At 45.1% G+C, this 23,881-nt stretch overlaps 3 protein-coding genes across 7 annotated transcripts; 1 reads left to right on the top strand and 2 right to left on the bottom strand.

Annotated features, from left to right (window-relative positions):
- Nucleotides 1–100: 100 nt before the first annotated feature.
- Nucleotides 101–4,083, bottom strand: olah (oleoyl-ACP hydrolase). 2 transcript variants are annotated; one of them, XM_068575379.1, is made up of 9 exons: nt 3,911–4,083; nt 3,503–3,608; nt 1,932–2,038; nt 1,711–1,841; nt 1,399–1,537; nt 1,186–1,285; nt 549–718; nt 384–466; nt 101–267 (listed from the first exon to the last, which is right to left on the bottom strand). In XM_068575379.1, exons 3-9 carry the CDS (start codon nt 1,952–1,954, stop codon nt 125–127), a joined length of 789 nt encoding a protein of 262 aa, XP_068431480.1. In that variant the 5' UTR covers nt 1,955–2,038; nt 3,503–3,608; nt 3,911–4,083; the 3' UTR covers nt 101–124. The 2 variants fall into 2 exon arrangements, with proteins under 2 accessions (XP_068431480.1, XP_068431481.1); XM_068575380.1 differs by lacking the exon at nt 3,503–3,608.
- Nucleotides 3,043–18,683, top strand: ago3b (argonaute RISC catalytic component 3b). Of its 4 annotated transcripts, XM_068575373.1 has the most exons (22): nt 3,043–3,206; nt 3,400–3,683; nt 6,453–6,636; nt 6,778–6,898; nt 7,070–7,278; nt 7,400–7,536; nt 7,702–7,836; nt 8,506–8,593; nt 8,695–8,842; nt 9,700–9,819; nt 9,917–10,060; nt 10,932–11,098; nt 11,422–11,606; nt 11,780–11,939; nt 12,054–12,144; nt 12,819–13,013; nt 13,176–13,310; nt 13,533–13,634; nt 13,822–14,021; nt 14,361–16,248; nt 17,637–17,764; nt 18,345–18,683. In XM_068575373.1, the coding sequence occupies exons 2-20, from the start codon at nt 3,665–3,667 to the stop codon at nt 14,467–14,469; spliced, it is 2,649 nt and encodes an 882-aa protein (XP_068431474.1). In that variant the 5' UTR covers nt 3,043–3,206; nt 3,400–3,664; the 3' UTR covers nt 14,470–16,248; nt 17,637–17,764; nt 18,345–18,683. The 4 variants fall into 4 exon arrangements, with proteins under 4 accessions (XP_068431474.1, XP_068431475.1, XP_068431472.1 ...); XM_068575374.1 differs by having other exon boundaries at nt 10,965–11,098; nt 17,637–18,683; XM_068575371.1 differs by having other exon boundaries at nt 17,637–18,683.
- A 1,858-nt stretch (nt 18,684–20,541) lies between these two features.
- On the bottom strand, nt 20,542–21,477 carry LOC137784996 (free fatty acid receptor 3-like). Its single transcript, XM_068576008.1, has one exon. The coding sequence runs from the start codon at nt 21,475–21,477 to the stop codon at nt 20,542–20,544; it is 936 nt and encodes a 311-aa protein (XP_068432109.1).
- Nucleotides 21,478–23,881: the final 2,404 nt, after the last annotated feature.

Raw genomic sequence — 23,881 nt, 5'->3', positions numbered from 1 at the left:
CATCGAGCTGGAATGAATTACTTTTTTCACATTAAACTTTGTGACAAAATGTAAAACTTCTGGAATGAATCTACATTTAAATGAATGAAACTACAATGAAGTCATTCGATATATATAATATTCATCATAAATAGTCCATTTCAGATGTTTCCACCTGCTTTGTGATGTAGTCCAATATCGTTTTTTCATTCTTGGCCTCCTTCAGGTAAAAGTGAGCTCCATCCAGCATCCGCACGGTGAAATCTCCGGATGTGATGCTTTTCCAGGCTGTTGGAAAGAATACAAATGAACATACAGTCCTGTACAATTAAATACGAATATTTGTATCGCTCTTGTCGTACAAGAAGTGCAGCGTGGAGTGATTTACACATGAATTAAATGACCTTGTAAGTCGTGGGGAATGTCCTCCTTTCCGTCGAAGCACGTGACGGGGCAGCCGAGCGGCGGGCCGTCCGGCTCGTTGCACCTGCAAGCCAAAAGTCAAAAGGTGTCGCTCACAATCACAGATCGCTTCCAATGAACGGATGGATCTACTTTTTTTTCCCTACCTGTAGTTCTCCACCACGTGCAGGTCGGCCTTCAGGGCGGGCAGGAAGAGCTTCAGGACCTCGGGGTTCGCCAGCAGCTCGGGAGGAGTTCCTCCGATCGAAACCAGCCACTTGAGGAAGTCGTCGTCGGACAGCTCGCTTCTCTTCGGGGTCTTGGTGCGCGTCTCTGACTGACAGGGCAACGGGCAACGTGTTGACGGTTGGTCGGCAACACGAACCCTCGTCTAGAGGGTCTTAAATATAAGTCTATACAAGGAACCAGATGTTGAAATCCTGCACACACTGTCTGAGAATGTCCTTGAACATTTTCCTCCATGAATTATCAAAAATATTGTGTTGTAAGGAAGACGGCTGCAGGTTTTTGGAACAGATGTCCGCGTGATGGATTAAATGTATTCACTTATTAACATGTCATGACTTGTCTCCAGGCTGTTGTGTACTTTGGACACATCTCAACTGCACTGATTGATTACCCTCACTATAAAAAAAAACATTTTTCAAGGATTTAAATCAGGCCAATTAGCGTCATCACAATGCAGCTGATCTCTGATTTATTTTTAATACCTTTGAAGAGCATCATAGGGAACACATAACTACAGCCAATTTAAAAACTATTAAAACTGTTATGGTTACTCACGTAAGGTGCAGAGGCGCCGGACAGGAAGATGTGAACTGGTTCGAGGTGGTGCTGTCTCTTCAGAGCATCTGCCACGGCGAAACCGGCGAAGGCCCCGAAACTAGAAAACCAGATCAGATGAGGGAAGAGTTAACGTGGATAGCAACAGAAGTGGTGCGTGGTGGGCAGGGCGAGATGTCATGACGGATATAAAGTTTCTTCTTGTTATCACACCTGTGTCCAAACAGAGCAAACGGCTTCTCTTTCAGCAGCGGTAACAACACACCGATGACCTCGTCCACGATCTGCTGCATGTTCTCAAAGAAGGGCTCTTTGGCTCGACTCTCTCTGCCCGGGAGCTTAACGGCAAACACTGAAAGAGACAAGAAGAAAAAGTTGTTACAATATATTTCACATAGGAAAACAATCCTATCGTGACAGGTTGATTTTGTGGGTTTTTTAGACTATATTAGTATTATTTACATTACAGAGGCAAACCGTATGGCTAGACAGGGCAAAGTGCAGCACTGAAACATGGCGCATTACCCTCTATGGAGCTGGGGAGGACGTTCCCCCAGCGTGCATAGTGTATGGAGCCTCCACCTGCCCAGGGGAAGCAGATCAGCCTGGCCACAGCATCTGGGCTCTTCTTGAAACAGCTGATCACCTTTTCCATTCTGATTCAACACCAGGGAGAAGATTCACATCTGCTGGGACTGCAGTTATTCCTCGTACAGTCAAGTATTCATAAGAGTGTCAAGTCACACCTGTTGGCTGCTGGCAGCTCCATTAACTTATCCAAGAAAAACAGTGGTGACTCTTCATGTGTCACATTTCCTGGTTGTTCTTCTTCTATGGTTTTTCTTTTATGGCGCTGTAAAAAAAAAAAAAAAAGACATCTATGGATTGTGGAGACATCTACAGTATGGAGTGTGTATGTCCAGAAAGAAACAGTTGGTTTACCCTGTGTTGTGTTTTGTACAAATTAAATACATAAAATATTATGGTACATGGATAAATAGGACAGACTATAAACCCACAAAACCTGAAATATCCGCTGTTATTTTAAAATATAACGTGGTTGAGATGAACAATAAAAGTTTCCCGGAAGTGACGTTGTTTTTCACAGTTGGTATTTCCTGACGGATTTCCCTCGGTGGAGGGGAAGGAGGAGGAGGGAGCGACAGCTTCGTCAAGCTAGACGACGTTAAATAGGGCAATACCGGAAATCCCACAATCAACCCTGTGAGATTTACATCTTACAGTGAGGGGGATACTATTGGACTGTAAATGCAACAATAATAATCCTTAGATTAAGTCAAAGTACAAATGCTAATGAGTAAAAAATGCTTAGTTTCAAGTACAAATCATGCATTGAGATTCAAATAAAGGCCCTCAGAAGCAGGCAATGTACTACTACTAATAGTGCAGAAAGGCCCTCTGGGAAAATGGTATATCATTATGTGTTTTTTGTAGTATATTTGGCGTTGGTTCCCACTCTAAAGGGGGTCAAGAGTATACAGAGTTGGAAAGTAGAAGCAAATATATATTCCTGCTGCACAAAATTGTGTTTATTTTTTGTTTTAATTATGAACCATCACCAAGATAGGTCGGTAATTTATGAGCAGTCACAAGGTAACAAAGCTTCATGTCAATGGTTGGATTATTACATATTTCATAAAATCTGAAAAACAAAACAAACGTACAGTTATTGAGTAAATGATGTTACACATTATTAGTGTGTATTGTACAATACTAGCTATTAGACAAACGCCAAAAGACCTGCTTTGCAAAAAAAGCTCACGTCGTTCGATATTTATGCTTTTATTTTGAAACAATTTTCCGGAAGCCTTGATTTTTGTATTCCGGTGAGTTTCACGTCGGCGAGCGTGAGGGCGGTGTAAGTGCAGATTTTGGACCGGTTACGCCGATACCGACGGGAACGCCGGGGATAGTGAACCTACGGTGACCGGACCCCTCGTATTTTTTTCACCGGACTGTCACGGTGACTAACCGGGACGACGGATTCATCCACCGACCGGGTAACGGCTCGCCTCGCTCTCGTGTGTCGAGTTGCTCGTGAGTTGCTAGTTGTCGTCGGCTAACTGTTGAAGCTAACTATCGCTGCTAGCTCACCGCTAACGACTCTCGGTTCAGTTTCACCAACTCCGCGTCGAAACTGTCACTAACGTTTCCGACACTGGACACAATGTTGTTGTTTTTTCTTTATTTCAGATACAACGGCGAGAACTTTTAAAAAAAAGGACGGAAGCGGGGACATTTTGTTCAACTTTGAGCTGTCGGCTGCGGCACGGCGGGTCGCGGGGAGAAGACTTACGGCCGAGGAGAGACCCCCGAGCGGCCCGGTTCCACATCAGCGACCTGAAGCCGGGGAGCCGAGGGGGCGGCGTGTCGGCCAGTGGGTCCGCGGGGGAGGTCTGAACCTGCGCAGGGAGAAGTAATCACTGGGGGCCGGGTCATCCGGACAGAGACCTCATGAATGGAAATCGGAACAACAGGTGGGATCCCCGGACTAACCGCCACTTAATCTGTTTTTCAGGTGCTGCACTTGAGTCATTTTTACAGACAATGCGAGACCCCTGTTTAGTACTCGGGAGGTGCAAGTTGATCCAAGCTTGTGTATCAAGAAGTTGCCAAGCTTTCGTGGATACTTGTATTCTATATTTACTGATATTCCCATCACTAGCTCCAACGGGATTAACATAGTGGTGCTGAGAGGGATTACCTGTTAGTGGCGTGCCCGCTGTGCGCGTGTGTCTTGTGTGTACGTCACGGGGTGCTCCTTCTTATTGTATCCGTCATTCTTTGCCGGCTGTCAAAGGCAGGTGGTGATCCCGTCAGGTGTGCGTGAAGCCTGAGAGAGACTGTGTGTGTGTGTGTGTGTGTGTGTGTGTGTGTGTGTGTTCTCCAATCGGTTTGAAGGGAGGCTTTCACACCAGCTGTAGCCATAGCAACTCTAGTGTATGCATCATGTTCAGTTAGCCACTGCCTGTGTTAATTACTAATCAATTGAGCATGGCAGTCACTCTACTTTTATTGCCATGGGGCACAATTTGTGAGCCACAGCTTGTGTGTTATTGATTGTTATTGGATTGTTGGCTGGTTCACTGAAACCAACCCATTCATTATCCACACATTTTGACATTTGATAACAGTGTCAGACTGTGCATACCCTCATATATATATATATATATATATATATATATATATATATATATATATATATATATATATATATATATATATATATATATTACATTACATTACAGATGTACTACTGTGAATCTAGGCAATGAAAAAGCTGTTTGGCCTTTTAGACTTCACAAGTGTAAAGATGAGGTTAAAACTTATTTATTTGAACGTATAGAAGTGAAGTTTTACATGTTGTTAGTCTCCACTATTTGAAGAAAAATACATCATTGTATTGATCACAGAGGGGGAAATTACATTTCTTTACATTACACACAGACGCCTTCACTAAAAAACATGAGTCCTATCTGTGATGCAGTAAAACATCTGCTTCTTAACTAGTTGTTGTGTAAAGTGATTTCTGTTTGATTTTGTGTCATTTTAAGAATTCTTTCATGGCATCTGGGGAATAGTAACAATTTTGGCCAGGATAATCGGGACTTAGATTTTCATATCGTCCTATTCGTAGTTCCTCATTCAAGGGCACCTCGGCAGTACACTGAAGGCAAACTGGCCCCTCTCCAGCTATCAGTTCACACACCGTACTTGAACAGGCGACCCTGTGGTTCCCCAGCCAAGTCCCCAAGGACTGCCGCACCCAATTAGAGTAGCGATGTTTGGGCTGTAAGACGGTTCATCAGTGAAGAACTCTCCTAGAGTGTGTGGGTTGGTTGAATGTCTGCTTATCTACCTGCATAGCTGTGGATGTTTTCTATAATTGAACATAGAAATTCTTCTGTCACTTTTTGCAGAGAAATTTAAATTATAATCTTATTGAGTCAGGCATGTTGCTTAAAACACAGACCTATTTGTTTAGTTGATTAGTCCTCTTTTTGTCATTTACGATGTTTTGTCGCGTTTTTTGTTAAGTAAAAAAAAAAAAAACAGACCTCCGGTGAAGTCATATTTACACTGTAAATAACCGATATTATCACATAATGAAGTATCCAAAATGGCATCGCAATAATCAAAAGACTCTGACCATATAAATACAGTAAAATTGAGTTCCAAAAGGATGTGTAACAGTGGTTGTCACTGGCGCTTCAAGGTGAACGAGACAAATCTGTGTGCACCTGTTTCTCCCCCCGCTTCCCGTCAGTAGTTGCCATGGAGAAACTATAGCAACATGGGCATCATCGCCATCATTGGGGACGAGCGGTGTGTTGCTGAATGACGCCGTTACGGCAGGTTCAGGGTCGGCCCTCGACCCCTCACAGCAGCTGAAACGGTTTCATATTTTCAACCCACAGCTGCTCTGTCGCACTCATCTCATGGCCACTTTCACTCTTCAGGCTCTTTTTCAGCTGTACACTTTTTAAAATGTTCTTTCATCATAAACAAAGCTCGCCTCTTGGCATCAGAACAGCTGGAGGTCTGTGTGCAGACTTATTGTCATGTAGGTCATTATGTGTGTGTTTGTGTGTGTGTGGGTGGAGGGGGGGGGATCCTATGACTCACATGTATGGAAATTGTGCGGTTGTGTGATTTGCATTAAGTACTTTCCAGTTTGGCATTTCTGAAAATTGGTGTGGTATTGGCGTGGTGCGTCACCCGCCCACTTCTCCTTCCGTCTGGCAAAGGCCACATCAGTCAGGAGAAGTTGTGATCGCTGAGCGGTTCTTTATTCAAAATGTCAACCTACTCCGTAACCTTTTTCTATACGGTCTCCGCAGCGTCGGCCCTTTTGTTTCCGTTTTTTTTGTCAGTTTGACATGAGGCAAGGTTTATCGTCTCTGACCATCTTTTGTGTTGGCACCCGCCATCTGCTCCTTCCACGGTATTAACCACTTCCTTCCTCTCACCCTTTGAAAGAGTGGAAGACATTCAAGTTAACGGGTCTTCCGGCTTCTGTTATAAGGTTACGATGAATGTTGTGACAGCGATGGTCCAGAATTGACATAAATACCAAGCGTGGACGAGGTTGATGTGGATATCGTATCCGTGCACAGTTGCCAGCAGACGTGGCGCCACGTTGGCGTTCACCTTTTAGTCCAGACGCTATGCTTTTAAATTGTTAAGAGAGTTCCTGTAATAATTGATGTGTGATGTTATTTATCTTTTGGCATTTGCTGATGTAGGAGACGTTGGAGCAGCCCCTGAACCCCAAGTCCTTTTCTCGCTGCCGAGGCGGCCGGGCTATGGCACCCTTGGGAAGCCCATCAAGCTTTTGGCCAACTGCTTCCAGGTGGACATACCCAAGATCGACGTCTACCTGTATGAGGTGGACATCAAGCCTGATAAATGTCCTCGCCGGGTCAACAGGTAACCGGACAGAGCTGTGGACCAGTTTGAATGTCAATCTGAGATTTAATACTTCTTAAAAACAACAAAGGAATTACATTTTATATTGTTGGACTGGCTGTGTACCTGGATTCATGCTGCATGTTGATTGTGGCTTTTCAGGGAGGTGGTGGACTCCATGGTCCAGCATTTCAAGGTGACCATCTTCGGCGACTGCCTGCCAGTTTACGATGGGAAGAGAAGCCTCTACACTGCTAGTCCACTTCCGGTCGCCACCGGCGGGGTAAGACATGACATTTAGATGTTTGCACGGGGTTGTTTTGTGTTGTCTGGGCCAACAAAGGGATTAAAATTGTGGAAGACTGCCCTCTTCTCAATGGGACATCCCGAAAATAGGCTCGTAGGTTGGAGGCTCTTTATCATTGATGTCAAATCCTTGTTTTTCCCTCTTCAGGTCGATCTGGATGTCACCCTGCCAGGTGACGGTGGGAAGGACCGGCCCTTTAAAGTCACCATCAGGTTTGTGTCGTTGGTCAGCTGGCACATGCTGCACGAAGTGTTGACGGGACGCGCCGTGGCCGAGCCGGTGGACCTGGAGAAACCGATCAGCACCAACCCTGTTCACGCCGTGGACGTGGTCCTTCGACACCTGCCCTCCATGAAGTGAGTTTTCTTCCCTTGGAAGATTTGTTTGTAGGTTACTTTTGAAATGCACCTCTATATCCCAGGACGAGTTTTATCCTGGTGCTCTCCTCACCTTTGTGACCCTGTCTGTCCTCGCCAGGTACACGCCTGTCGGACGATCCTTCTTCTCCTCCCCAGAGGGCTACGACCACCCGCTGGGTGGAGGGAGAGAGGTTTGGTTTGGATTCCATCAGTCGGTGCGGCCAGCGATGTGGAAAATGATGCTCAACATCGATGGTGAGTATGTATGCTCTGTGTGTGAAGTAAATGTGAAGCTACAGCCAGAACCTGGTTAGCTTAGCTTAGCTTGCAAAACTGTAAACCCGGGGAAACGGCTAGCTTGGTTCTGTCCAAAGCTATTGCGGTGTTATGACCGTTTGATCTCCTCCCATATCTTTTCAGTGTCAGCCACAGCTTTTTACAAAGCCCAGCCAGTCATCCAGTTCATGTGTGAGGTCCTAGACATTCACAACATTGACGAGCAGCCCCGCCCTCTCACGGACTCCCACAGGGTCAAGTTCACCAAAGAGATCAAAGGTATGTCGCCAAGCAAAGGCAGCTTTTGTTGCCTTACCCTGTATGGCTTTTTGTGTCTGGGAAGCCACTGTTTTGATGGATTGGTTTCAGAGAGTAAGAGTTTACTTTAGTGAGGTGTGGTTGACCCTATGGCTACGTTTAACTAATTAATAGTAGCATGTAAATGTATAAACAAGTGAACACAGTTGCGTCTGGGTTGGAGGAGTGAGCGCTTCTCCAACACTATCAGTCCACAGACATCATCCCTGTACGGTCTCATCTGTAGCGTTTCATTAACTCCTTTTGGAGAATATTTCTCCGTCTTCTTTGTCTTTTTACCATTTTCTCCTCTGCTGAAGAAACTCTTAGGCCTCTTAAAAGTCCTCCTTAGCAGCTCTCTTAATGGCTGAAGATGCTTTCTGAGTAACTTTTATCTTCACCAGGATCTTTTTGTGTACTGTAAGGATGAGCCTCTTAGAAAACTGGCATCATTGACTTTATTTCTCCGAAATATGCAAGAGCAACTGGTTCTACGAGGAAGCGTCATGAATTGTGTCGACTCTTTGTATGTTTCATCAGTGTATTTGTTGCATGAAGGATGGGAGCTGAAGCCCGTTCATTTGTTCCACTCTATGAATTGAAGCTGCAGTCGCTTAAACATTGCCAATGCTTATTCCACCATCTTCACAGGTCTTAAAGTGGAAGTGACACACTGTGGAACCATGCGTAGGAAGTACCGAGTCTGCAATGTAACACGACGCCCTGCCAGCCTCCAGACGTACGTTTCTACCTCGCACCCGGCTCGCCCGTTAACTCTGAATCAAAGCTGTCACTGGCTCGCATTAACAGGAGATTTCTTTGTTGCCTTCAAATCCACAGATTTCCGTTGCAGCTTGAGAGCGGTCAGACAGTCGAGCGTACAGTGGCGCAGTACTTCAGAGAGAAGTACAGCCTGCAGCTAAAGTACCCCCACCTGCCGTGTCTGCAGGTGGGCCAGGAACAGAAACACACCTACCTGCCCCTGGAGGTAAGGACCGATGGAGACTGTATGCTGCCAAATGCCGGTCAAATTAAAGAACATTTTTACTGTGAGATTTATTCAAATTCAGTTTCAAACAGTCAAAGCTCATTTATACTTTTACTTATGAACTAGTGAAATAAAAAATACAATTGGTACCGTGAATAAAAAATCCCATTTTTACCTAATGAGTGAAGGTTTTTCCTGGTTTCTGGTCTTTAAACCGCGGCCCACATGTCCAAGTCGTCCAGATAATTCAGAAAAATGTCCGAAAGCTTGTTTCGGACGCAAATAAGCGATAAGTAAACCACCCCAGCTTCTGTGTGCTGTAAATGGATGCACGAGGTTACAAACTTCTCACATGGGATGCACTGGTGCGCCTCATATAGGCGAACACACAAATGTACAGCGTCGATAAAGAAATCAACACGTCTCTGAAGGTAGCGGTAAAGTCGCCTCCTGTTGATTCAAACTGAACGTCAACCGATGCCCTGGCTCACTTACGAAGGGCTGATCTTCAACGGTGGACCAGCAATGCTCTTAGTGACAAATAATGTCGTTTGGGTTGGGCCTCTCAGTGCCAGGGACAGGTGGAACAAGTACGGCTGCATTTTTCTTAATTAAAAAATTGAATAAAAATCAGTCGTGTTTTCACTTTTAATTACCGGCGTGTGTTAAGGTTGTAATGACACACACACACACACACACACACAAAACATACTAAATGTCAGACGACCAATGAAAACCTTTCGTCATACACTACAGATTTTTGGTCACAAATGCGTGTTTTTACTATCAGGCTGGATTAAAACTATGAATAAAACTGGATTGATGTGGGTTTTTTTCTTCATTTTTTCATTGTTTAGGTGTGCAACATTGTACCTGGACAGCGCTGCATAAAAAAACTAACAGATAACCAGACATCGACCATGATCAAAGCGACAGCGCGCTCCGCCCCAGACAGACAGGAGGAGATCAGCAGGCTGGTGAGTCGATGAGACAACATGACACACAAAGCTTCCTTGTTTTTGTTTTTTTGTTGTTGCTGGTTTTTTAAATCAAGATCATTTTGTGTGTTCAAAGGTGAGAAGCGCAAATTACGAGGCCGACCCGTTCGTCCAGGAGTTTCAGTTCCGCGTGCGAGACGAGATGGCTCAGGTGACGGGCCGCGTCCTGCCGGCCCCCATGCTGCAATATGGCGGCAGGGTGAGCTCTGAACCTTTCATGGTACTTTCCCTTTAAATCACGCTTCATTTGCACGTGTGTGTTTTATTAACACGTCTCTGTGTGCGTGTGTGTTGGAGACTGCAGGCTTTCCCCACCAATTTCAAGTTGTATTTACAACCCTGACTCATTTGGTGGATCTGTATGCCCCTTTTTATTAGTGATCAGTGACCAGTACTGGGAAACTCCATCACCAGTACGACCAAAATTTAAATGAGCCACACTCGGGGAATTTCTGTGGGGAAATTATGGAAGCCCATTCACGCCACGAAAAGAAATTAGGACAAAAAAAAAAAGAATTAGGACATACAGAAAAAGGAAAACGAAAAAAAAAGTTAATACATTATTTTTTATTGTCCTAATTCTTTTTTTTTTTGGTCCTAATTTTATTTTTTGGTCCTAATTATTATTATTTTTTTTTGGTCCTATTTTTTTTTTTTTTTTTGTGTGTGTGTGTTTGTGGAAATGGGCTTCCCTAGAAACCCTGTGACAACAATCTATAGTTGTTTTTTTTCTCACATTTGATTTGCTCACTCTGTAAACCACTTATCTCTGATTGCATCCTACACGTCTTATCTCCTCTGCTATAGCTTGAAACCGGCTGTGTTTCTGTATTGTTTCACACATGCATGCTTTTGTAGAGAGATGACGTATAGAGGCTGTTTTTGTTCGACAGTAGTTTCTGTTTTGCATGTCTGACCAATACGATTAACGCATGAGTCAATGCAACGCTAATGCCATGTTCAGTCAACGTCAGAGCCTATTAATTACACAGTATAGCTTGATCCCACTGGCTGCCTGAATCCTTTTTGAATCTCTCAATCCATCCGTTGTCCGTGTCCTTTTGTGCCGTTTGTGTCCGTGTGATCGCCAGTCCCCGCAGATCAACCCTGCGCTGTCGTTGCAGAACCGCACGGTGGCCACGCCCAGCCACGGCGTGTGGGACATGAGGGGCAAGCAGTTTCACACCGGAGTGGAGATCAAGATGTGGGCCATCGCCTGCTTCGCCACCCAGAGGCAGTGCCGGGAGGAGATCCTGAAGTGAGTCCACAGAAATGACCGTTATCGCTTAGTTCAGTTGAGTTGGCGTGGGAAAAAAAAACAAAATTATCAATGGATTAAAATGATGATGATGCTTGTATTTACAGGTTAAGTAAAATTAAAGTCTTTGGCTTTAAAGAAACCAGTCAAATGTATTTAGATGGGTCTTTATTTTGAGAATTACAAAGTTAAACATATATTGATTTAGAGTACTTTTAAATGGTATTTACGGAAGTGACAAGTGGAATTTCAGACTTTACATCCATAGATCACTTTAAACCAATACACATTTTTATGGATGGTAATTTCTTTTCTCTTCTCAGGAGTTTCACTGACCAGCTGCGCAAAATCTCAAAGGACGCCGGGATGCCAATTCAAGGCCAGCCATGTTTCTGTAAATACGCCCAGGGAGCCGACAGCGTGGAGCCCATGTTCAGACACCTGAAGAACACCTACGCTGGGCTGCAGCTCATCATCGTGATCCTGCCCGGGAAAACGCCCGTCTATGGTGAGAGAGAGGAATAACGGCACAGCGATGGTAACAAAGGCTAATCATGGAGTCGGTGTGTGTATAAAGCGCTGATTTCGAGCTCAAAATACCCGTTTGTGAGGCATTCATATGTCCATACAGTAGGCGGCGGTTGCAGAGTTAAAGGGGTATCCCATTTCTTTGACCCGCAGCTGAGGTGAAGCGCGTGGGCGACACCCTCCTCGGCATGGCCACGCAGTGTGTGCAGGTGAAGAACGTGGTGAAGACGTCCCCTCAGACCCTCTCCAACCTCTGCCTCAAGATCAACGTCAAGCTGGGAGGCATCAACAACATCTTGGTACCACACCAGCGGTAAAGAAATAACACAACAAATAGAGATAAACAAGAGTTTTTGCTTCACGTTGTAACATTGATTACAGGATAAAGCGTGATCGTGAGGTAATTTCGTGCCTCTTTTCCATCCAGACCGTCTGTGTTCCAGCAGCCTGTCATCTTCCTCGGGGCGGATGTCACTCATCCTCCAGCAGGAGACGGGAAAAAGCCATCTATTGCAGCGGTGAGGGGGGAGGAACACACACAAATGGCCAATTCTATTTAGTCTTCACATACACTGCTCATATCAACCTGTGTCTACTGCCCAAAAAATGCACTTTCATGCATATTTCTAGGGCCCAGTTTGAGTGTCTATAACGAGGAAAGCTACAAGGACCAGAACTTTGGAACTAAGTAGTGAAAATGGGATGGCACTTGTTCTTCTGCCGGGCCGGATACCGTCTTAGGACTTGTCTGAAATCCAAAAGGACACAGTAAACTCACTATCAATGCGTCCAGGGAACACGTCCTACTTTTCCCTTTGATAATAATCCATGTGAATAACGAGTGCGTGTTGAAATCAGCTGGAGGAGAGCTGCAGAACGTTAGCTGTTAGCTGTTAGCATCGGTTGGCATCACAGTCCTAACGATAAAGGAGGTATCACTGAGTTCCCTTATGCTGCGTTCAAGCTCTATTAAGGACAGATTAGTGTTAGATGATGTTTATTATAACATTATCATGATGAGTTCGATGTATTCTGGTTCAAATGTGTACTTCTGCTACTGTGGTTTTGTATCGGGCAGCAAGAATTGTGGAATTTCACTGACATTACTCGCATTGTGAAAAGACAGAGAAAAAAATAGTCGCAATAGTTTTTGCATGTAATTGAGTTTCTGACTGATTCTGCGCCTCTGCAGGTGGTGGGCAGCATGGACGCCCACCCTAGCAGGTACTGCGCTACGGTGCGAGTCCAGAGGCCGAGACAGGAGGTCATCCAGGACTTGGCCTCCATGGTGCGAGAGCTCTTGATCCAGTTCTACAAATCCACCCGCTACAAGCCAACCAGGATCATCTTCTACAGGGACGGAGTGTCAGAGGGGCAATTCAGACAGGTACAACCTCTAGTTTCTTTTTTTAATTATAATTATTCTCCCTTTTTCTGTCATCGTACACGTTTTGTTGCAGGTTGTCTTAACACCAGTTTCATTATTCTGCTATATAGTAGCAACAATGTCACATTTGCTTACTTATGTCTCACTGTGTTTTCTGTGTAGGTGCTGTACTATGAGCTGCTGGCCATCAGGGAGGCGTGCATCGGTCTGGAGAAGGAATACCAGCCGGGGATTACTTACATTGTTGTGCAGAAACGCCATCACACACGTCTCTTCTGTGCAGATCGCAACGAGCGGGTGAGGAAAACACATAGGAGCGACGCTATCAGAGTCTCGTAAAATTTTATGGCTGCCGATTATCTTCATCTGTTTGGTCCAGTTAATGAATTGGGGTCGAAGGTTAAAAAAAAAAGGGAGAGATTAAAGAGGGACATCATGGTCATTGCTCCCCCTAATAAAAGGGGATTTTTCAGGGATTTTTGAGGTTCTTTTCAATCGGTTTGTTAAATTTTCTCTCAGGTTGGACGAAGTGGAAACATTCCTGCCGGCACCACGGTGGACACGGACATCACCCACCCCTACGAGTTTGACTTTTACCTCTGCAGTCACGCTGGAATCCAGGTACGCCTTCTTAGCCAGAGCCCGCATATCTAAACGGTTAGCTTATACCTTTGTTGAAGCGTGTTAGCATTAGCTCGTCTGTGTGACGGCAAGGCCAGACGCTGGAAACATTCTAAAAATAGACAACGCTTAAACTAAGAGTGATTATTTATTTTAGGTGGCTAAAATAAGTATGTTTTGCCTGCAGGGTACGAGCCGGCCCTCCCACTACCACGTCCTGTGGGACGACAACTGCTTCACTGGCGACGAGTTCCAGCTCCTCACCTACCAGCTGTGCCACACCTACGTCCGCTGCACGCGCTCCGTCTCCATCCCGGCACCGGCCTACTACGCCCACCTGGTGGCCTTCCGCGCCCGCTACCACCTGGTGGACAAAGAGCACGACAGGTGGGAGAAAGTCTCTTTTTTAAAATGTATTTCCTAGAAGAGCTAAGTATCGTAGCATCTGGAAACGTACCTTATAAATGTGTCCTGAGTTTGTGGCTGTGGAAGTTTAATGTGTCTAAATAACGTTTGAACTCTTATTTGCGCCTTCTGAAGCATGAACACTTATTTTATCTATTTCTTTTGTCCGATTAAGTGGCTTTCTGAGACGTTATTATGTAGCAGGGATTTGTTTCATACATTATCCAAGTTCAATGCTGACCCTATTAAATAGCAAAAATGTAGTTATAATAATTCTGTCACTCACCGGTCCTTCCGTCCATCCTTTTTCCCCCCCGGCAGTGCGGAGGGCAGCCATGTTTCAGGCCAGAGTAACGGCAGGGACCCCCAGGCGCTGGCCAAGGCTGTTCAGATCCACCACGACACACTGACGACCATGTATTTTGCCTGAACGAACGCCCCCCCAACCCCAACTCGACTTCCCTCCATCTCCCCCGGCCAGTCTGAGTGTCTGACTCCCCACCGGCCACATGGACTCATCGGGCAGAGCGACCCCCTCCCTCCACCTCCTTGTGCCGGTGCCGCTTTGATCACCGGAGTCCGACGAGGACGGCCGTGACTGCCGGCGGCGTCGGGAGGGGGGGGGTGTAGTAAGCCAGAGAGGAGTTACAGCCACGTTATGCAATTTGAAAACCAGCCAGTTGTTTTGCATCCCTCTGTCACCGTTGCCTCCTCTGCTGTATTTACATCCCAACGGATTCTGTTTTCACTTTTTTTTTTTTTTTTTTTGGAAACTCACGAGTCTCATCCTCTCTTTTCCCGGTTTGACAGCGGCGCAAAAGCTGTTTTTGTTTTTTTCTTCCCCCTCGCTGCCTCGTGTTAAAAAAAAAAAAAAAAGAAAGAAGAAGAGGCGAATACAAAAACTGATGATTTCTGGTGCGTGTGAAGCAGAACCAGTGAGGAGCCTCACGTCGAGCCGGTTGTTGCTGATTCATGTTGTAGACGGTTTTACATGTTTTGTTTGTGACTTTTCAGCTTTTCTAGATACAATACTGTCTGTGTGTTCTCTCTTTCTCTAACGCTCTTTCTCTCGAGCGAATGTGCTGCTGCGACGGCAACAGAAAGCTCGTTAAAAAAAACTAAAGCTTGACCCCTTTTTCTTTTTTTATTATGTTTAATTCCCCTCCAGACGAACAGGCTGCCTCAGCGGTTGCTCTTCTGTCTCCCTTTAAGCCAGTGTTCCTCTGTAAGACGCAAAGCGCCGAATGAAATCCTCATTTTATTATTTTTTTTAAAACAAAGCCTCGTACAGCCATCGATGAAGCATTGTACATCGCATGATGCCTTACTGCGAGGCGAGCTGCATGAAGACGACTGTTTAAATTCAACGCCGTGACCGCGGATCAGACCGCTTTAGACTCCTCTCTCTCTCTCTCTCTCTCTCTCTCTCTCTCTCTCTCTCTCTCTCTCTCTCTCTCTCTCTCTCTCTCTCTCTCTCTCTCTCTCTCTCTCTCTCTCTCGTAGTTCAAGCTTGTGTTAAACCAAACCGTGTGCATTTCACTCTTCTCTGCTATTTATCTTTTCTTTTATTTGGTGGAGAAACTACGTCGGTGCAATGCGGTGTTGGCGCCGAGCGAGCCGGTCCGGTCCGGTGGGAGGGAGCTCAGTGTTGTTATGAGTGAGTTTTGGCAAGTGACTGTGAACTCGGGTGTTCGGAGACGTTTGCGAGCACGCGAGGTCCAGGTGGCGCTTCGGGGAGATTAAACAAAGTGCCTGATTTGGTTGCGAGTGTGAGCGGTCGGTCGGATGGAAAGCTTTTTAATCGCAAGTCGGTTTGGGTCGCCTCTGAATCCCCTCCCTCCTCCTCACCGCAATGCACCGCAATCCGATACGTTGGTCCTGCCGTACAGTTGACTTAATGGTGCCTATGTTCGTTTTTTTTTTTTTTTTTGTCGACGTGTAGTTTAAGTTAATGTCAACAAGAACTTTACAAACTTTGTGAAGGTAGACGTGACCGCGGGACTGTTGTGTTGGACTGTGCGGCGTCGCCGTGGCCCCGACGAGGACTCGCTGCCCGTCAAAAAGACTTTCGCGGTCACATTGCAGCTGCAACTAATTGCTTGTTTTTCGCCATCAATGACTCGTTTTGTCTGAAAGTATCAGAAATGTCTGTTGTGATTCCCCACAGCCTGCGGAGACGTAGCGGCTGTCTCGTCTAAAACTCCAAAAGGTACACAGTTTACTGTCATACGCGACAAAGAAAAAGCTCAGCTGTCACAATTTTGGGCTTTTTTTGCTTGAGAAAAAATGGCAATAGTTTGAGTTATTTTTCATTTCTGTGGATTATTCTGAGAAAAAGCTCTCTACTTTGGAGAAAAGTAAGAGGAAACTGATTTTTTTGAAACTTTTGGACACACAAATAACAAATAATATCACGTCAATGAAAGAGTCCAACATTATGAAGTTTATCTATATTATTCACGCCTTTTTTTTTTTTTTTTTTAATGGGCCGTCGTCGCAAGAACTTCCTCGGTTGTTCGCCGTTGAAATGTGGTCCTTCACGGCCCGGCAGTACAGTTTAATACAGACGAAGCCTTGAGGTTTCATCACTTGGACCAAACCAACGTGCCTGGTCATGGGGGTGGGTGGGGTTTTTGGGGGGCGGGGCCTAACAGGGTCGAGCTGATCCGCTCTGTACCGCGAACTGCAAGCCACGTGTCACCACAACCAAACTTGAGCTGCTATAAGAAAAGAAAAGTCACGTTTATTTAATATTTCATCAGATACACAGAGGCTATATATTGATACAGAGAGATTAAGAGAATAATGGTATTTTACTGCACTTAAAGAGTTGTTTTTATGGTTGGACGGAGACAGGATGCTTGTTCGAAGTCGCCCCCCGCGGTTTAAAACATTTTAATTCTAAGCATATATCCGAGCAGCTTGTCTCCCCGTGTTTCTCGTCATGCATCCGTTTCTTAATGTCAGACATTACCAGCATTTAATTTTACTTGAAGAGGATTAGTCGTGGGCATGTCTAACATTGTTGGCTGGTGCTTGTTTTTAAAGTCCATCTGGAGCCTTCGTTCCCATGAAGCCGCGTACAGTAACTCCACCTGTAGTCTGACAGAGCGGGACATCTTTGCCTTTTTGTCCTCCATGAAATACAAAAAAAAAGCTTTTTTTTTTTTTTAAAGTATGATAAATAAATATTGAGATATATTTATATGTAGAGGTATTAATGTAATGCACACACCACTTATTTTTTTCTAACAAAGTCCTATTTGAAACGGGAGCTGTGTGGATAAATAGAAACGGCCGTTTAATAATCGTGGTGGTCTGTGATTTGATGATGCAATAGGTTTACTTGTGTGAAAAGCAACGCTGATGTGTATTTTTGTTTTTTTGGCGGCGTCCACCTGCTTTGCAGAGACCGCTTTGGGGGCGGGGCCGTTTTTTTTTTTTTTTTTGTCGAGCAAGTGACGGGATGAACCGCCGACCCTCCTCCTGACGTTGTGTTGTCGCCTCAAACGCTCATAAAGAAGTGAACGTTGAATTTGATCCATTTTCTCAATGCACTCGCTAAAGCAGAGCCTTTTTTTCTTTGTATTCTTCAAGATAAGAGAAGGAAGAGGATGAAGAGGAGGAGGAGGAGGGTCGAAAGTTCATCCTCGGACCGATTTTTATCCGTAAACAGACTGTGCCTTTCCTGACGGTGCTGAAGAAAAAAACAACAAATCAACCAAGTAAATCAAAGAAATCTTAACTTTCAGAGAAAAAGGGCCCGCAGGCCCGAGTCTACATTGACGAGTATATATATTGATACATGACAATACTGTAAGGCGTGACTGTGTGCGTATATGTATTTGTTTTACGCGTGTGTGTGTGTGTGTGTGTGCGTGTGGATACCTCCGACATATGCCAAGAACACAAAATATGCAGAACTGATCAGTGTGGAGCTGACAGGACCAAAAGGCCTGTGTGTGTGTGTGTGTGTGTGTGTGTGTGTGTGTGTGTGGGGAGGGGGGGGGTCAGTGGACGGGCACTCAAAGCACAACCCAAAAAACTAACATTTGTAACGAATATAATAATAAAAAATATGGGGAACACTCACGACTGTGTAGTAAGGAGTAGCTCAGTCGAGACGTTGTGTAGCATTATTTATTCCTCTTCAGTTCCATCGAGACGCTTTTTCTTTCGCTCCTTTTTTGAATTTCGGTGTTCATTCTCCAATGGACGGCAATAATGACCCTAAAAGTTTCCGTGCAACCGGTTTTGCCTTCCCCTTCAGTTGTACTCACGTCTCTATTTTTTGTTCCTATTCAGACGTTTACAGACCCGCGAAAACGCTCCTCGGTTGAGTCGTTCCTCCTCGAGTGCCCGTTTCCCACGTCGAGGGATTCCCCCACAACAATAAATCTCTTCAGTGCTTGGCTGCATATCATACGCAAAGAAAACAATGTTTGGGTTTCACAGTATATTAATGTGCTTTTTTTTTTTTTTTGCCTGATTATTAAATGGTGTCACTTTTAGAAGTAAAACTGTACGTCAAGACCGTTATTTTTTGGGGGGGTCTTAACTCTCATCTGATCCTGGTCCTAAGTTGAGCCTTTTTTTTTGGTTGTCATATTTAATTTTTTTGGAATAAATACTCTATGTATGAAACATGCGTTTGGTTTTTTTTATATACTTGGACCTCAGGAGAACGTAGGAGTGGTCATAAAAAAAAGGAAATGCAAATATTTAGAGGGTGATGACGCTCACAGATTGTCACGGTGCACAAGTTACATGTTCAAAATCAAAAATCCAGATTTTTCTGGTGCACAAATCCCTCCAGATTGATATATCTCTCTCCAGGTGAGCGGCGTGATCGCTCCCTTTGAGGCGCCTTCAGTTCTCATCACCCGTTCATGCTCCCCAGACGATGCATCCTCATGATTTTTGGCCGCTAGCGCCACCGTGTGGTTAACGGTGGAGATTTTTAAGGCAAAATGTTTTTTTCCCCCCTAAATCACAGTTATAGTCTGGGATCCATGAGAGGGAGAGCTGCACCGCAGCGTGTATCGCGGTACGGTACCCAGCATGCATTGCTCCCCGGCAGACTCTTTCCCCTCAAAACAGGAGATGAGATTCATTAAGTTTGTTTGACACGTCGTCGGCGTGCACAGCAAACTAATAAATGAACTCCGGCGCCGCTATAAAGGGACGTCATGGCGTGAGCTGTTCACTGTTACCGGGCAGGAAATGGCCGCGGGGCGGTTATCAGCGCCTCTGTTTGAAAGACATACTTTATAACTGTTCCTTTGTGTAATCTCTGTGTTTACACTTCCTGCCGCTCCGTGCTCACGACACTGAATCGGCTCGGCGGTGAGCCGTCTCCACTTCCGGCCGATGTGACATCCGCTGGTTATTTTTAATTGCTTTATCGCTCGCGCCTGTAAAACACAACTTTGATTAAACGCCGTCCTCGTTGGGACACGGCTGCGTTCAGTGACGGGCTCGGGCTAACTCCTGGGCCCTCACCGCCGCCAGGAGAATCGTGTGTGTGTGAGTGTGTGAGTGAGTGAGTGTGCACCTGTGTGTCTGTCCACGACTAAAATCAAGCAAACGGACCAGAAGGCCGGAAGCATCATTGAGTTATTTAGAAGTTTGATGTGTTTTTTTGGTACATGTATTCAGTTTATGTATTTATCTGAAGCCCCATCAATGTTTTTTTCCTAATCCTAGCAAAGTGTTCGCCTCGCGTGGTGCGTTTACAAAGTGACGCCATGCGGACGTGTCTTTCTACGGCAGTAGCAGAATGTCTTTATTGTAATGTTTGTATTCAATGACTCCCGCTGGTATCGCTCTCTGTTGCAGCTCGACAAAATCAGAATCGGCAGATAAGTAACAGAAAAATAAACTCGCACATTGAGGTGACGACTGCAGCCCTTTTGTCTGGAACAAGTGGAGCACTTTGGGCTCCTTGTTTGTGTGAAAAGTGTTCTGTAGATTCAGAAAGTTTTTAAAAGTAGCATCATGACGGGAAAGAAGGAAACCAGCAGCTCTGTGTGAGCTACAGAGGTCGCTTCATCTCAAAGTTGCCCAAAGCCTCTTTCATTTGTATGGAAGCCCATTTACGCCACACACACAAACAAATTAAAAATTAGGACCAAAAAAATGAATGAATAAAAAATTTGCAAAAAAAAAAAAAAAAAGATATTTGGAAGCCCATTTCTGCCAGGCACACACAAATATTAGGACAAAATAAAAAATAAAAAAAATTGCACCAAAAAAAAAATTTTTAAAAATTGATTTTTATTGTCCTCTTTTTTTGGGGGGTGGAAAGCCTAATTTTTTATTTTTATATTTTTTCATCCTATTTTTTTTTGTGGCGGAAATGGGCTTCCATACATTGGACTGGATTAACAATCAACTATTCATTTCCTATTTCTATCTTTTTTTTTAGTGCATGAAAAAACAAAACTCTCAAAAAAGACATCCAAACATTCCTCCAGAGCTTTCAAGGAAGAGGCGTGTCCTTCTATCTGTCCGTCTCGGCGGCCCCTCCCCCGCACCGCAGGATGTGCATCTTCGCCGCCACGTTCCTGATGCAGTGGTTCAACATGCTCCTGACGGCCGCCGAGGAGAAGTAGAAGATGACGGGGTCCAGGCAGGCGTTGAAGGTGCTGGAGAGCAGCGCCACGTTCCTCCAGTCCTCGCTCTCCCGGCGGGCGAACCCCACCACGTGGGACGCGTTGTACGGCACGAAGCACGTGGCGAACACCACCAGGGTGCCGAGCGCCAGGCCGATGGCGCGCAGCCTCCGGCGCCGGCCGATGTTGGGGAGACGCGACAGGATGAGGATGAAGTTCACGTAGCAGAAGCAGCAGATGAGGAAGGGCACGCAGAAGAGCACCAGGAAGAGCTCCAGGCGGAACGGCAGCACGATGTCCAGCTCCGCCTTCGTGAAATTCAGGTAGCACGTGGGCGGAGGCGAGGCGGAGGCGCTGTCGTTGTCCTTGCCTCTGCTCCACTGGGCGTAGGGCATGATGTAGACGATGCTGAGGTTCAGGGAGGTCACCACCCAGAACAGGACGCTGGCCACCACGGCGTAGCGAGGCCTGCGGCACACGGCGTACCTGAGCGGGTAGGCGACGCCCAGGTAGCGCTCCACGCTCACGGCGGTGAGCAGCAGGGTGCTGTTGTAGATGGTGACGTAGAACAGGAAGCCGGAGAAGGGGCACAGCGCGTACGGGAGCAGCCAGGCCATGCCGTCGGCGGCCTCCTTCATCTTGACCGGCAGGAACGCCAGGAAGATGAGGTCGGAGACGGTGAGGTTGAGGAGGAGGATGTCTATGGGCGCCGCCCGGCGCCGCACCTTGCAGCAGAAGGTGCAGAACGCCACGATGTTGGCGGGGACGCCCATCAGGAAGGTCACGATGTAGCCGGCCAGCAGCAGGCGGTGGCTGCACAACATGGCGGCCGCTCACACACCGAGGACGGACTCAGACACTGGGAGCAAAAATCATATCGGCAAAGAAGTCAAGGCGGATTTAGCTGAATAGTTGATCTTTTAGAGAGATATTCCCTCTTTTGAATCTGTGATTGCTCACATTTATCGAAGGCTTTCTACAGTTAAGTTGGTAAAAAAAATGAAATCTTTTTAAAAGCTACTGATTAGTTTGACATGGGATTTTGTACAGACATCCAATGCTTTAACATTTGACCAAATATCTATAAAACTAAAGACATTCCCATCAGCTTCAGCTGCACTTTGTGTTTATTGCATGTATCGTCATTTTCGTTCAATAAAATAATCATAAAAGTGAAGTCCATTTGAGAAAAATGATCTTGCTGAACAAAAACGACGATAGCCACAGATTATTAAAATCTAAAATCCAATGGAAAAGAGCATGTTAGCTAGCGTACCACGAAACATTTAAACTACCTCCAGAAGGAAACCCCGAGTGAGACAAGTGAGAGGCAACGACGCATCGATTATTCACATAAACTCATTCCTTGAAACTATTTCAAGACGTAGACGAGTTGCTTCAAATATCCAACAATCTCTTCGTTAAAGTCTTTCAAACTTCACTTTCTCTCCGAGTTGAAGTCTCGTTGATGGATGCAACTTGAGAAGAAGATGACATGAAAAAGGAGACGGTCCTCTGTATATTCTTTTTTTAAAAATATATTTCTTAAAACAAATGCAATGAAAAGACGAAAACCAGCAATAGGTCAACTCTTCTCTTAAAGGGACAGCGCTCCCTTTTAAAGGATCAATACACTGTGTCCCTTCAACAACTTATGAATGAACCTAAACACACATTTAAAGTCAATTATTACTTTTGCTGCTATACTTTTACACTTGACACTTTATACACATTTTTTACTATTCATTTTATTCCATCTGTATATTTCATATTTTTGTGTCTTACCATTTACTTTTGAAATTGTGTTTTCATTACTGTTCTCCTGTTTATTTATATTCCTTAATCTGTGAATAAGGGCTGCTCTAATCCCGTAATTTCCCCACTGAGGGACTAATAAAGGACTATTTTATATCTTATTAGAAGAGGACACATTTTAAATCAGCAAAGACATGAAAATAACAGATTTCAGGCCGAAAAAGGTCATCTTTAAAAGAAATTTAAAAACTACTTCAAGAGGCTGGGTGGAAGTCTTTGTCACAGCCGTGAGGCTTCGGAGACAAACAATCCTTCAAGTTAACATCTTAATCTTTATATTTCCAGCCGAACAAAGCACACGGGTTTAAAAGAGGAGACAAAAGCACACGCGTGTGCGTCACGGACACGTTACCTGACTCACCTCTGTTCAGCGCTGTGAAGCGGGCTCTCCATCGCTCGGCTGCAGCCTCCGGCCTCCTGGAGCAGAGTGTGTGTCTGGAGCAGAGTGTGTGTCGGGAGCAGAGTGTGTGTCGGGAGCAGAGTGTGTGTCGGTAGCAGAGTGTGCGTCCGGAGCAGAGTGTGTGTCGGGAGCAGAGTGTGTGTCGGGAGCAGAGTGTGTGTCTGCAGCAGAGTGTGTGTCGGGCTCGCGGGGCTTCACTTAATAAGTCCTGCTGAATTTCTGCCGTATCATCGTCAATATGTGAGGAAAGTTTAATTATCTCCCGGACGCCGTCTTTGTTCTCCTCCTTGTCCAAACAGCGTAGCTCAGCAACCGCTGCAGACTCTGGAAGTGGAAGTGAGTCGTATTAACTTTTTTTTTTTCTGGCGGAGACAAAGAGAAGAGCAGATGTTGGATGCGAGCATCGCTCCGCTCTGCCCATAAAAACAACGAGCTTTAATTTATATTCACAGCCATGCGAAAGCAAACATGCTGCGGCTTCAAAGTTACACCTTCTTTTGTTGCTTTTATTGCCGATGAGGGCGATCAGGAGGCGGGACCTTTTATTATGTTAACTTCCTGTGAAGCCCAGGTAGTCAAATTGTTCAAAAATATATATATCATTTGTTTTATTGCTGAGCTTTTAGGATATTTATGTTATGTAAAGTGACTTTGAGTACTTAGAAAAGCACTATATAAATAAAATGCATTATTGTTATTATTATTAAAGGGGTTCTGCATTGTGCTTTATTAATAAGGGCACACTTTAAATACTATAACACACAAAGCTACAAGTAAAATATGCTAAAAGTTTTGGCATAAGAGCCAAACATGGAAAAGGAAATGCACGTGAATTCACTAAACAAGCGTCAGAATTCCACTTCTAATAATTATAATAATAATAATAATAATAATCTTCACTCGTTGTTCACCCCTGTGATAAGTGCTGCTGCGTCCGAATGACCTCTGGCTGATCTGAGGTCAAACATTAAAAAAAAGACCTGGCGTGTATCTTGATCATACCTGATCACCAG

This window comes from Clinocottus analis, unplaced genomic scaffold (assembly GCF_023055335.1).
Source record: "Clinocottus analis isolate CAN_PGR_092001 unplaced genomic scaffold, fCliAna1.0.p SCAF_14, whole genome shotgun sequence".
Classification (NCBI taxonomy): domain Eukaryota; kingdom Metazoa; phylum Chordata; class Actinopteri; order Perciformes; family Cottidae; genus Clinocottus; species Clinocottus analis.
Note: the sequence above shows the minus strand (reverse complement) of the source record. Positions and strands in the feature narration are given on the sequence as shown.

What these genes read in the sequence shown, in the direction of transcription:
- LOC137784996 (XM_068576008.1), bottom strand. Translation starts at nt 21,477, where the DNA reads ATGTTGTGCAGCCACCGCCTGCTGCTGGCCGGCTACATCGTGACCTTC.
- olah (XM_068575379.1), bottom strand. Translation starts at nt 1,954, where the DNA reads ATGGAGCTGCCAGCAGCCAACAG. An exon ending in GAGCTGCCAGCAGCCAACAG is followed by an intron (nt 1,842 to 1,931) that starts GTGTGACTTGAC and finishes GTGTTGAATCAG; the next exon opens with AATGGAAAAGGTGATCAGCT. An exon ending in TTTGCTCTGTTTGGACACAG is followed by an intron (nt 1,286 to 1,398) that starts GTGTGATAACAA and finishes CTGGTTTTCTAG; the next exon opens with TTTCGGGGCCTTCGCCGGTT.
- ago3b (XM_068575373.1), top strand. An exon ending in TTCCGGTCGCCACCGGCGGG is followed by an intron (nt 6,899 to 7,069) that starts GTAAGACATGAC and finishes TTCCCTCTTCAG; the next exon opens with GTCGATCTGGATGTCACCCT. An exon ending in CGACACCTGCCCTCCATGAA is followed by an intron (nt 7,279 to 7,399) that starts GTGAGTTTTCTT and finishes TGTCCTCGCCAG; the next exon opens with GTACACGCCTGTCGGACGAT.